Source organism: Prinia subflava, chromosome 20 (genome assembly GCF_021018805.1).
Source record: "Prinia subflava isolate CZ2003 ecotype Zambia chromosome 20, Cam_Psub_1.2, whole genome shotgun sequence".
In the NCBI taxonomy this organism is placed as follows: domain Eukaryota; kingdom Metazoa; phylum Chordata; class Aves; order Passeriformes; family Cisticolidae; genus Prinia; species Prinia subflava.
The window spans coordinates 1,334,333-1,348,224 of record NC_086266.1 but is presented as its reverse complement, the minus strand read 5'-3'; the positions used below and the strand labels follow the sequence as shown (position 1 = coordinate 1,348,224).

The 13,892-nt window shown below is 46.1% G+C and overlaps 1 protein-coding gene across 4 annotated transcripts in view; it reads right to left on the bottom strand.

Annotated features, from left to right (window-relative positions):
* Window positions 1-427: 427 nt before the first annotated feature.
* VBP1 (VHL binding protein 1) overlaps window positions 428-13,892 on the bottom strand; it is a 33,719-nt gene continuing 20,254 nt past the window's right edge. For 2 of the 4 annotated variants that reach the window (XM_063416909.1, XM_063416908.1), the window contains one exon: window positions 9,660-13,833. In XM_063416909.1, the coding sequence (XP_063272979.1) occupies window positions 13,819-13,833 (15 nt within the window). In that variant the 3' untranslated portion in view covers window positions 9,660-13,818. Of the gene's footprint in view, window positions 1,476-2,327; window positions 2,467-3,871; window positions 3,971-4,434; window positions 4,502-5,019; window positions 5,145-8,735; window positions 8,881-9,659; window positions 13,834-13,892 lie in introns of those variants that run through there. The other 2 variants (XM_063416910.1, XM_063416911.1) reach the window with 2 other exon arrangements.

The following is a 13,892-nucleotide window of genomic DNA, read 5'->3' as shown; positions in this document are numbered from 1 at the left end:
AGAAAAAACTGTAAGAGAATCAGGCTGCGTTTGCAGCTGCCTCTCCATCACTGCTGATGCTGGGAAAGGAAAGAGCAGCTGCAGCCTGACCAGCCCCACGTCCTGCTGGGGAGCAGGGCAGAGCTCCAGGCACTGGGACCAGCCCTGAAACCGGCCCGGGGCAGGGGGAGCTGTGCCCAGGCACTCCCGGGTGAGCAGTGCCAGCATTCCCTGCTCCCTGCCCTTCCCTGACAGCCCCAGGGCTGGGACATCGCTGCTTTCAGGCCCCAGCTCAGATGTGCTGACTCACAGCCCCTCCATTCACACCACACACTGCTCACAGCTGCTGCTAACACGGAATTTTTCACCCCACGCCACTTAGGGGAGGGAAAGAGAAGATAACACATCACATTCATGATTTTCTTACAAAGAAAGATGCACAAAAACAGCTGTTTGCCACAACTGTTTAGTTTTACTATTTTAATATCATGAAATAAAAGTACAAAAAATTTACAGGTATATTGTTTCTTACATGAAGATCGAACAGTTAACATTTGCATTTATTTTGCAGTGAGACCTGTGCTCTCAGTCACAGAATGTGATTATTAGCCACTGACATCACCACTGAGCATTTCATTTTAGAAAGAAACTGCAAAGGGAAGAGGCAACAATCTCGCAAGGCTTGGTAAGGACCAAAAATAAACTCCAGCTGTAGCACCAGAGGTCCCAGTCAGCCATGCTGGGGGCTGTGCTCAGCCACTGGAACTGCACCTCTGGGCCAAGGGGTGGCAGTGGAGCCTCTCAAGCTCTGGGCTCTGGCTCCAGGAACACCCAAGGTGTGCTCAGGTATGAAAAACAGGTGAGAGCTGCAGGTCTGACAGCCCCGTGCTGCTCCCCCCTGTCAGGACAGAGCAGGGCTGGTGCCTGTGCAGTGCTGAGAGCTCAGGCAGCTCCCAGCCCACCCAGGAGAGCCCCAGGCTGAGCAAACCCCACATTCCCCTCCTGCTTTTGCTGTTTCCTAGAGCTGCACATCTCCCCAGCCCAGCCAGAGTGAACTCCATCACCTTCTGAGGTGAGGAACAAACCCCTGCACTGCCTGAGCCTGTGAACACATCAGGCTCCCTTCATCCATCCCCTCTGCTCTTCACACAGGCTGCCAGGTACAAATTGATTTATGAGGACTGGTCTGATCAAAATACCACATCCCTTGCTGGACTGTGTGGTGCCTTTTCAAATAATTCATTTCATGAAGCATGCATGAAACCAAATTTGGAGTTTACAAATAAATAAAATGGTGCTCACCATTAGTTTTTATATATTTTACCAGTTACTGAAATGCTGAAAGTAACTCAGTCCTGAATGATGTTTGGGGGTGTTTAAATAAAAAATACTTGGAAATTGAAACCACATTTAAAATTGGAAAAACTATGCTTTGTTTTTGGAAGGGTCTTGCTTGTTTCTTCTCTTTACGTCCCAGTTATAAACTCTAGCCATATCTGAGGGTGTGGAATTAAGGAAACAGCTCATGCTATCAGAAAAAAGGAAAAAAAAGACTTTTAAAAAGGAGAAAAAGCAGGTTCCAGAGTTGGCCACTTAGTTACACCAGCCAGTATAGAAAGTATTTAATGAAAGGGCTGACTGGGGGCAAAGCTTCAGCTCCCAGGAACTCTGGTAACTGTTGGTAACTGCAGTATTTATACCATTACTTTAAAAACCTCCAAACAGATTTGGCAGAGAAACACAATTTGAGTTCTGCCTCACTCTTTGCTCGTTTCAGTCAAGCTGCTCCTATCAGCTGAATTTGATTCTTCAGGGCATCCCAAACTCCTGCAGCAGTAAGCTCAAGAACAATCAGCTGGGCCTTCATTAAACTAAACCTAATGCTTCAGTACAGCTTTTAACTAGAAACTTTTATACAAAACAGCCCCACACACCCAGGAGGTGGCTCAGGACAGCACAAAGAAATTTAAAAAGCACTGAGCACTGCCCAAGCCTTGCTGCAGCAGGGCTGGTGCTGCTCGGGGGCAGCTGCAAAGGCAACAAGGAAAGTTCCATGCCCTGGAGGAAGGGTCCCTGAGCTTTAGGGTGGTCCCCTGGCATAAATCCACACTTCCAGCTCACTCTGCAGCCACTCTGGGCTGCCACCACTGCAGTTTTGTCACCTGTCACACACCGACCTCCAGCTGGGCCCTGCAAACACAATAAATGTTCCACTTCACTGCTGGGACAGCAAAGCTCACAGGCCACAGAATTGTGAGGGCAGCAGATAAAAACACATCAGAAAGCTGGATGTGGCCTGGATGGTGCCTTTCACATTCATCTCCTCCCCCACATTAATAAAAGGATACTGACTTCTGTAGTGGTGAACTGATCTCTGAGGAAATCCAGGTCTTCCTCTAGAAGATCGAGGTTTTTTGTGGCTGTTGACAAATTCTTCTCTAACAGAGCCTGAGCTTCATCAATATCATATTCAAGCATCACATTGGCCTAAAAAAGAAAGACTGATTAAAGCTCTTACTCTTGCATTGTAAGGACTAAGCCACACCAAGCATATTTTAGGCTTAATTAATCATGCTAACAACATATTTTAAGCATAATTAATCATGCTAACAACAGGCTGTCCTGACAGGACAAGACAAGACTCAGGACAGGCAATGTCTGACTCCATGGAGGCCTCCACCCCTTCAGTCCCTGAGTATTGACCTCCCCCAGTGCCTTAAAGGAGTTTTCTTCCCACAGCTGAGCACGGAGGGATTTCCTGCCCTGTGGGTCACAATCAGCCCTTCAGGTATGAGCATCTCATCCCCACTGCATTTGGAAAGTGAAAAGACCCTTCCAAGACCCTTCTTACATTTCTTAGCAGCACCTTTCAGGCGCCACACGACTCCAGGAACAATTTTAAGATTCCAGATAAACCTCAGGCTCTGTGTGGAACGCTGACAAGCAGCTGGCACTGTCAGGAACGGGAGCTACTACAGGTATTAAAGATACAACAGGTACACAAATCCTCTCTGAGGGGCTGGGGGTGGTTTTTAATCCACACGTGGCTGTTTCAGTAAGAAACTATCACAGGATGAGATTAAAGAGCAGCATCAGGGGAAAATGCACCAGAGAAGCCTCCATGAAAGTCAGTGTTTATCAATTCTGAAGACAATCTCCCAATAGCAACAGGTATCAGAATTTTTTTCTTTTTATGAGAGAAGTGGGAGAGGTTGGGAGCAACTGTCCAATCAGTCTGGATGTGTCAACAGCGTTTGTGTCCTAACCTAGAGGTTTTGTTTGGCAGCCACACTGGGATTTAGGAACATCCGTGATTTAAAAGTCTCAAAATAAGCACCAGCAGGGTAATCTCCACAAATAATGAAGCCTCTAAATACAAAATACTCCAACCTGATACTGCTTAAGTGCTTAGGAATGAGGGTTGTGAATGCTGATCCCACCAGGCTTTAGTGCAAAGCCCACTCTGAATGCTGGCAGATCCCTGAGCAACAGAAATCCACCTTTCCCTAAAAAGGTGCATGAAAAGGGAAAGCACAATGCTCAATACAAATAACATCCAGAAGATGGGGAGCTGCTGGCCAAACTCAGTTATTTGCTGGCCACATTCCCATGCCAGGCAATGCTGGATGTTAAATTGAACCAAAAAGTGACAGAAATGGTAAGGCAAACACAAAGGAGCTTTTTGGAAAGAACAACCCAGCAGAAAGACAACTCTGAAGGAACCAAAGGAAAAATGGAACAGGAAATCTTCAATAATACACCAAAGTTCCCTGGCCAGATGGGCTCTGCTGCCCCCATGCACCATCACCAGAACCCAAACTGCAACCAGAACTCTGCCACAAACCTTTGTGAGTTATTGGAACAGTTTCAGAGAAAGTTCCATTTCACTTACCCCCAACCACAAACACACTTTATCCGTAGGAGGAACGGAAGCTTTGCAGTAGAGATTATCTGCCAATAAAAATCTGGTTTCCATTGGATGTGTGGAATCCTTAAGGCAAATGATAAAACTTACAATTGCAATTTTCACTGGAAACATGTCAAAGACATAAAACTTAGAATAAAGAGCACACTTTTCTGCTTTCTGCCATTGGTACAGTATTAACTTGTGTGGAATTTTATGTAACTTTACTTCAACATTAAAGTCAGAGCTCCAACAATAATGCATTTTGAAAAGATACATTTAAAAACAATACAGAAATCTCTATAAAGAATGGAGATGAAGTCAAAGCTTAGCTGCAATCTATACACTATTAAAAAGGAAGTTTGCATTACAAACATTAACTTTTTTTTTTTTACTAGCTTTCAAAAAGTACTACATACCTTTAAAAATAATTCTGTTATTTATAAAGGCATATTAAGTGTGCTCTCCAAAACATTTCTTGCAATGTGTTCTGTCAGGGTGGAAAGGCAGTTAGCTTTTCTCATACTCATTAGATATTCAAAATAATTTACCTTTTTCTTCTGCATGTGTTTTAAAATTTCTAATGTCTGTTTAATTTCAGGAATCTGACTTTTTAGCCTGTGAATTAACAACAGTCATGATTTAATATTTTACAGAGACACAAAGTTTGCTAAACAAGTGATTTTATTATACAGTCCACCCTCCATTTTAAAACTTGTTCACAGCTTTTTTCCAGCTTACAAACACAGTTTGAAAGACGTGGCATTGTCAAGGCAGCTCAGCTCCAGCTTCACCTGCCCCTCACGATGGAGCACAGCAACCCCTTCAGCCTCCACATCACAACAAAGCAACACAACAGAGCCCCTCTCACTAAAACGGTGCATTTTGCACATTTGTAATCTCCCAGAGGACAGGGAAAGCTCAGCAGAAATGTGTCCAAACCACAGCAGGTAAAACAGAACAGGGGGTTTGTTCTGAGGTGCAGGGACAGTGAGAGCCACAGGGCTCTGCACTGCTCAAGCCAAAGCTCTCCCTGGCACTGGGATCCCCATGGCCTTCCTGGCCACTAGAGTTATTATTAAAAAAAACCAGAATTGTGCTAAACATTTCCCACTTCTGCAAAAATTACAACTTACCTCCTTTTCTTCTGAGCAAGATTAAGTTCCAGAAATTTATACTTCTGATACTGCTCATCCAGCTTCTTAAGAACTACATCTGCTGTCTCATTTCCAGGCTGTTTCATAAAAGAATCTACATCTTCCTTTAAGGGGAGAAAGAAACCCTCAGTGTTAGCAGAGTTTTATGGCAATCCTGGACACAGACACGCTGTCACCTTACTGCAGCTGCATTTGGGGGGGTTTGAAATGCAAGCACACTTTTTTCTGGCCTGGAGTACAAAAGGATTTGGTTTCTTTTCTTTGTCATCTCTTCATTTCCCCCTCCCTGCTTTTTTTTGGTAGGGAGCTAAGGGATAGGTGCCAGGATTATTCCATAACCACATTTGTGGGTACATGGGTGCTTCAGCCCTGGCTGATGTCTCACAGGGGTGGGTGCCCGTGGCTAAACCTGCCTGTCCAGCAGGGACAGAGCTGCCCTGTGCCTGAGCAGATTGGGAACTGTTCTGGATAAAACTGATGGAGGAAAAGGGTCAGCCTGATCCAGCACGTTGTGGCAGAGAAAGAGGCAGAGGGGGAAGGCTGAGGTGTCTGCTCAGACAGCCTGGAGCTCCTGCAGTCAGCAGGGAGGCACAGAAACCTGCAGAGAACGGCTCCAGCAGCCCCAGCACTCACTGGGGGCCACGGGGCTGGCAGGGGAAGCTGCACAGAAGAAAGGAAAAGCAGGCAAGGGTGTCAATCCTGCCTCCTTCAGAGCCCCAGCAGGCAGCTGGTGTGCAGGGGAGAACGCCCAGAACAGCTCCTGAGAGCACACCAGGCCAGGGGTAAACACACTGCTGGCCTCAGCACCATTTACACTCAACTCCTGCTCACCCCACACCACCGAGGGAATTCTGCCCTTGTCCCCACAGCTCAGTAAAACCTGATGGGAGCCCCCCACAGGCTGCTCCTTCTGAACCTGCTGTCTCCAGCCCAGAAGTTCACACCAGAAAAAACCTGCAATATGTTACTGAAGTGCTATCAGACATGGAGCTGCTCCCCCTCACTAGGATGCCTTAACTCTCTTGGCTAAGGAAACTTGCATTAATTAATTAATTACCAGATTACTGAAGAAGTCCCTGCCTTCCTTATCATTAAGGAAATCTGCAGCACAACAAGAACTCCACAACCTGCAGCAGGCAGCACTGTCAGGTGTAGATCCAAACTCAAGAGACCACACCTCAAACTGCCTGAAAAGTGCCTCAAGCTACCCCACAGTCCAGGAAGCATTCCTGCCTCTGGATAAAGCTCCTAGAGAAGCCTTCAACAAAGAAAACGAGGATTATGTTTGGGAAAGTGTTGTACAAGCGAGGCCTGAGGATACTGTGGAATGAAACTCCCTCTTGTGGAAGCTCTGCTCGCTTACAGCACCTGGGGCAGGGAGCAAAGGCAGAAAAGCAGTGAGCAGCAGCTGCCCCCAGCCTGCCTCAGCTCCCCTCTGTGCACACACAGGACACAATCCACCTCCCCCTGAAAAATGGATGCTGGGAAGTGAATCCAGAATTAAATCCAGGCCCCCACACAGTGGTGATCCCCTTGCACTTCGTACTGTCCCAGTTCAAGCTGAGCTCAGATTTACCCCCAGGGTTTTCCAGCTGGTCGGGCTCTTGTGCCACCTCCATGTGCAGGGCTGAGGCACAGTCACCTCTGCAGCTCTGAGGCCCGGCTGCCTGTCAGAGCCACCAGGAGCCCTGACTCGTGGTTATTCCCCAGCAGCTCTGCTGAAGAACTCTCAGCACACTCACAGGACCTGCAAGGACCTGCCAGAACTCATCTCTGAGGGAAGGAAAGCGAGTGGCAAAGCCCCGCTGTGCAAGGCTCAGCCAAGGCTCAGGGATGCTCTGTGGAAGCCCTGGAATGCAGCAGGACAGCGCAGTCCCCACGGTCTGAGTGCTGACCCAAATAAAGAGCTGCAGGCTCTCTCTGCAGAGCTTCATCCCCTGGGGACAGTGCACACAACAAGGGACAGGTATCTGCAGACTGCACCCCCACACCTGCTCAAGAGGGCACAACAAGAAGGGATTTTATTGGAAATGCCTGGGCAAAGCTCAAAACCACCACAGCCGAAAGTTCTGTTTGGAGAGTTTGTAATGCAGTAAAACCCTGTGTCTTAACATCATTTACTCTATGAGTGCTGAACATCACTTGAAACCTGGAGAGGGACAAGAACAACGGCCTCAGGGAAGATGTGAACCATGAGCTGTGTGTAGAGCCTCTAAGGAACCAGGACACTTACACAAAACATCTCTGAAGACAAGATCCACAGCAAGGCTGCCCATGCAGCACATGGGGGAAATGCCAAGCAAGACGTCAGCAAGTCTTTAAATATTTTTGAAATAGAATCCTATTTTCTGAAGCAAAAAATGCTCTAGTAAAACCTACCCTCAAGACAGCAGTATTTTCCCCCTGCAGAGCAGAACACCATTATAACTTCCCAGAGCAGAATACCATTATAACTTCCCAGAGCAGAATAACATTATATCTTCTGAGTGCAGGCTGATTTTGAATAAAAGAAAGTCTATCTTATTATCTACATCCGAGTACTCCATGATCAGCACTGAGGCTCTGCTCTGCAGTCACACCTGTACGTGACCAGAGCAGCTCTCAGAACTGAGAGTTAGGGACCTTCCAAGGTGTTTAGATCAGAGGTGATGCAGATCCCTAAGGTCCTTCCAAGGTGTTTAGATCAGGGGTGATGAAGATCCCTAAGGTCGTGAGGAACTGCAGAGAAGCACAGAGCACGGGCTCCCCTCTGCCAGCACCAGGGGGGTCCCACAGGGCACTCACGGCCCTTCCCTTTCACCTCCATCTACTCTGCTTTCCCATCAGGCATGGAAGGAAGGCAGCTGGCAGAGCAATGGTTTGCCAGCCCAGGAAGGGTTTGCCAGATCCTAATTATTGTTAAAGGAAAAGGAGGAGCTGGATCTCTGAGAGTCAATGCACTGTACCTGCTCAGGCCCTGTGCCCAGGTGAGACACATCTAGAAACACCAAAATGCAAGTCAAACCGATTTATTTCTATAAAAGCAGTTGTATCAGATGGGGCAGACATCCAGCACTTCCTGAGATCACCAAGGCAGCCAGGTACAGCCACTCTGATCGATAATTATCGATCAAAGGAAATAAAACAGCAATCAAGGCCATGTACCAGGCATGAGCTCAGAGCCGAAAATGAACAGATGACTGTGAGACTGTCACTGCGTAAGTCACTGATTCCTGCTTTTCAACCGCTCATCAGAACCACCAAATGCCCAGCACATCAGTTTTTAAAGTTGGATAAGCGAGTTCGGCCTGTTTTCCAGAAGATGCACATTTGCTGGTTTTCAGGAACACACGGGCGCTGTGAGGAGCGAATCGCCTCAGCAGTTTAACACTCGGGAAGAGAGGAGCGTGTGGGGAAAGGCGCTCTGCGGGCGCGGCCAGGCGCTCCCCGGGCAGGGCGTGCAGGGGCTCCCACAGCGCGCTGCTCACGGCCCCGAGCCCGCCAGGGCTCACCGCGGGCAGCGCAGCTCCCCGCACGGCACCGCACCGGGGCAGCTCACCCGGGAAACGCGCAGCACCCGGGCCGTGAAGCGCCTCCGCCACCCGCGCCCCCCGCCCGCCCGCCCGCCTGCCTCAGAGCCGCCTCACGGAGCACAGCCCCCGCTCCTCGCCCCGCTCCCCAGGAACGCCGCCCCGGGGCCGCCCGGCGCCACTCACCACGAACGCCGCCTCAGGGATGCCGAGCGGGCCGCGCCGCCCGCCCGCCGCCGCCGCCTCGCTGCCTCCGGCCGCCGCCATTTGGGAACGGACCGTGCATGCGCGGCGTGCGCCGGGACGCCGGGGCCGTGCGTCACTGCGTCAGTGCGTCACTGCGTCAGCGCGGAGCGGCGCGAGGCGGGGCTGGGCGGGGCCGTGGCTCCGCCCACTGGCTCATGCTAATGAGGGGGCGTGCCCGGAAACGGGAAGGCTCCGGCCGGAAACGGGAAGGCTCCGGCCGGAAGAGGAAGGAAGGCTCCGGCGGGCAGGGGAAGGGATGGCGCCGGTAGCTCCGGCTGCCCGGGCCGGCAGAACTGCGGGCTCCCTGCTTGCCCTGGCCCGCCAAGGCGATGTCGCTTATCCCACCCTCCGCTGCTGCCTGCGGAGGGAGCGCCCTTGTTTCCACAGGCAGCTGCGCTGCCGTTCCCACAGCGTGGATGACACACCAAACAGAGCAGAGGGGAGCGATGGCTGCGGCAGTTCACAGGAGCCATTTCCGAAGGATGGGCAGCAGTGCCGGCCCTGTGTGCACACTGCAGGCAGCGGTGCGAGCCCTGCAGCCCTCAGGGTGCAGCACGGAGAGGAAAATGTCACAGACAGAGCCCAAGCTCACAAGTGAAAGCAGATCTGTGAAACCTGAAGAAACCAGAACGCAGCTAGTAAAAGCAGAGTTTGTGGTTTAGAAAGAGGGAGCAGCCTGTCCCCAAGCCCTGCAGGCCGCTGGAATGGCGAGGCTGGGGCTGGAGGAGCTCTGGGCACTCCCCGGAGCCTCCTCCGGTGCCCACAGAGCAGGGACAGGAGAGTTTAAACACCCTGATCCCGCCCTGGTTACACCAGCACTACAGAATACACCGAAAACACAAAAAATCACCACATACACACACCTTGCATATGCCAAAGTTTATTTATTTTTTTTTCCAAAACTTGTTTCATCAAATATGTGGATATGAGCAGTTTTTTTAAAAAATGAACAATTTGCATATTAACAAATTGTGAAGTTCCACAATTAAAATATCGACACAGCCAGTCTTGTGCTTAGGCTTATTTTAAAAAAATTATTCATAGAACATAAATCCTTAGATTTTTTTTCCAGTTTGTGGCTAGTATATTTTCCACACATTCTGTATTCTTATAAAATGAAGGAACTCACATAAAGGAACAGCTGTACAAGAATACATCTGAAAAAAAGCAACCTAAATTATCATAGCTCCTTTTAAATAAATATCCAATAAAAGGCACAAACCTGTTATGGGAAAAAAACATAACATACAAAACAAGACCTATTATTAAATAAATAAAGTGTGGGTTGGGGTGAGGGAAATCTGTTCCAGCACCTATTTTGTCTTTACTCCAAGATGAGATTCCAGCCAAACATTTGGTAAAGGATGAACGAGGATCACAAGGATACACAGCTGAGATACTGAAAGTTGTGACGTTACAATTCCTGTTGTAACTGTAGCAGTTACTACAATCTCTTTAAATAAATGATCAGGAGAATCTGCATCAATGACAAGTCAGACACATCTTCAGAGTCATAGCAACGAGTTCCTCTATTCCTAGCTATCAGTAATGTAGAAATGATAACATGTACAGCTTCCATTGCTCAAAAATAGAATCTTTTCAATGGAAATAAACGACTGATACAGTGCCTTTAGATGTTACCCTTACAATACAAACCACCCCAAACAAAGTTTTCCTTTTTATGTACAAATTCAGCACCGATCCACAGTGCATTCTATTCTAATTGTAACCCCCCCATCCCTGCCACACATCAAAATACCCAGCTGGGGATAGATACACCCTGTACTCAATCTTGTAGTCACAAGTTTTATTGTTGTTACTTTTCTGTGTGTGGTTTTTGCTGTTGGTTTTGTCTTTTTTTTCCTTAAACAAAAGTCCACTTGTTATTTTACCTACAAATATTCCACCACTATGTGCACAGAACAGAGATTTTTCTAGTACACATGTCCAAAATTTATTAAAAAAAAAAAAAAAATCAGTAACTTCCTGGAGGCAAAGTCAAACTCCATGTAGAGAACATTAGGAAACCCCAGTTATTTAGAGAGGTACAAGTCCAAGAGGCCTCACAGCATCCACCTTTCCAAGCCCCTCAGGTTTCACCCCACGGGGTAAATTCCACCACAGGCAGCGAGCCTCAAGTGACCCAATAAAGTACAACAATTCCAAGTGTACAGCACACACCAAAGTCCTCCTTGTTCACACACACGTGGAGATATCTTGGTTATCCTGCAGTGTTCAGAGCATGATTCTGATCCGAGCAGTTGGAAGGAAAGTCACATTTATGTACATCTCTCTTCACTCATCACAACCACTGAGTGCAGCTTCTGCAGGCTGGCACAGTCACCCTCAAGAACAACCTTGCTGTTCAAAGTGGGTTTTTATTTTTATGGAGAAGAGCCATAAAAGCCTTGACAGCTCCTAAGTCCTTTGTTTTCACCTCTCATGGGTGTTATTTAAACACGTTCTCTGCCATTTGATGTGTATGCACAGGGAAGAGGTGGGCAAACGCCAGCCCTGTGCACCTGTGTGCAGAGAGAAGGTACAAAGCAATTTTTGCTTCACCACCATCAAGCCGTGTTTTGAAGCATCAAGAGAAGGTAGGTTACAAAGTTTTTAAAACATACTTTGTGGCTGTTTCTCCTTTTTTAACACTAATAAACTGGTATCAGACAGCTTTGCTACAAGAAAGCAGACCAAAAGAACCATTAAAAGATCCAGAGCACATCACAAGTAGTGCAAGCTATTATCCAGTACTAAATCCATTTCTGAGCCAGCTATATTCACATTCAGAATGCTCTGAAATAACGTTTTAACAGATATATACTGCTTACCAGGCATTTATTTGCATATTTTATTAAAATAATGCATTATTACTTATACAAATCAGTATAAGAAAGAGACCTAACAGCTTACAGTGCTAGGAACTGCCTGCTTGTAGCACTCCCACTTCTGCCATTAATGTCATTTATACCTGCATGGACTGGTCTGGTTTGAACACAAGACTCTTGATTGCTGAATGAATCTATGGATTTTACTGTTTCCTAAATAAACAGTCAACACAAGGATTCATTCTAAATGGCATCTACTCCCTCACCACGTGGAGGGCAGCTATAGGCACTGAAGAACTCATTGGCTTAAAATTGTACAACTGTTCAACCCAATAAAGGTGGATTAAAGCTTGAAGCCCTTTGTAATTCAAACTTGAACATTGAACTACCATATACTGCTCCAAATTCTTTCAAAAATCAATATACAAAGAACACAGTTTTAAATTTCTGCAAGGTTTCACTTTCCAGGAAATTAGCATTTACAAATATCAAGGGTTGGGGAGAGGAGTTTTATCTTTTGTCTTGATTCATTGGGCAAAATATTTTACCATAGGGTTAAGAAATACTATGTTTGCACTCTTTGGACAGAATTAAACATTTGGAAAAACAGAAGGAATGTGCTTAATTTAGAAATTCTCTACAGGAGAGTTTGTCAAGATTCTTAAGCCTACCTGCATTTCTGGTGAGAGTGAGAGAGATTTCTGCAATTACAGACTCTCCAAAGGATAAAAGACATCACTGGAGGTCTATTTATTGTAACAATAGAAAACTCAGCTTTAATATTAATCATTATTAGAAGTAATTTTACAGGAGAACTTTTCATTGCATTTTGCCACAAGATTTCTGGAGGAAAGGTTGTTCCCACTTTTATCTGCTTAATTATAACTATTGGGTTTTTTTTAATGCTATCATTTTTTATCAGACAGTGAAAAATACAAGATAAGGCATTTTCACAGCCAATTTCAGTTCTGGAGGAAGATTCTTAAGTACAAAATATGTTCCAGAAGTCTGTACACATCTGACCCATTGTGAACAGCAATACTTCACAAATCAGTTGATTTTAAAGATTTTCCTCTCAAAAAGAGTCCGGATTTCTTAACGTAGCATTTTTACCTTGAAATCACTACAGAAGAAAAAGATTACTGCAGCATCAAAGAAACAACTATCTAAAAGTTTACACGTATTTACACATTTAAAAATAATTATTTTTATACGGTTTACAACTAGGTTCTTATTTCAAAAAAGAAGCCCAAGCTATTCTCTACAGCTGGATAATTTCCAAAGGGCTGCCAGTTCAGCATGATCCAAGGTTTGAGTCTTTGCCCTGGTGGACTTTAGGAAGGAGAGCTGCCTCTCCTGCAGTTATTAACAAGACTCCTGTGTGCTGTCCCTGTGACAAACCCTGGCTGTCCTGAGCCCAGGGTGGCAGTGCCACCTCAGGGACCCTGGAAATGCAGCTGCTGGCACCTCCTGGAGGCTGCATGGTCTGGACATCCTCATTTCCCCTTCTCCATCACAGCCTTGCTGGCTCTTTTTATTTAGCTCCTGTAATGCTGACACACCAATGGAACAATTGGTTATTTTTATCTATCTATGAATATGTGTCTTGTTGACTCACAGCATTTCAAACTCACATTGTAAGGTTTGCAAATGACTCGAAGCTGTTCTGATGGGACAAAGCTGTCTGATTTCACACAATGTTGGCCTGATGATAATGCAAGCATTGCTCTATCCGAGTATTTATTAGAGCACATAAAAATTTTATTGCTCAACTTGATTTTGTGTTGTGTCTTGGTTACAACAGCCACAGAATTTATGAATAAAATAAATAGCTTTGACATTCTCAGTCAATTCCTAAGGTGATCCACTGATGACTAAGGTTGCAGAGCAATCATGTAACCTTCTCCTTGATTTTGAACATGATAATCCAGCTTGCACCTTCTGAGTCAACCTCAATAAAAATACAATTTTCTGCTGAGCAGTTAAAAAACAAATCAGGAAACAAACATGACTTCACACTGCAGTGACTGTTATAAACAAGAATCTCTAAAGCATTGCAGTTCAAAGTAATATTGTATTATACAGGGAATAAACAGTTGCCCTGTTCAGGAATACATCATGAAAAGATTGAAATTCAGTCTTTTGATTTTTTTACCAGTATTTGGTTGTTCTCACATCTTGTTGCTTTGGTGGCTCTACATAAACTGTATCTGTGAAACAAAGATTACATATTAATGCACTTACATAACAAATGGCTTCCCAGTTTTAG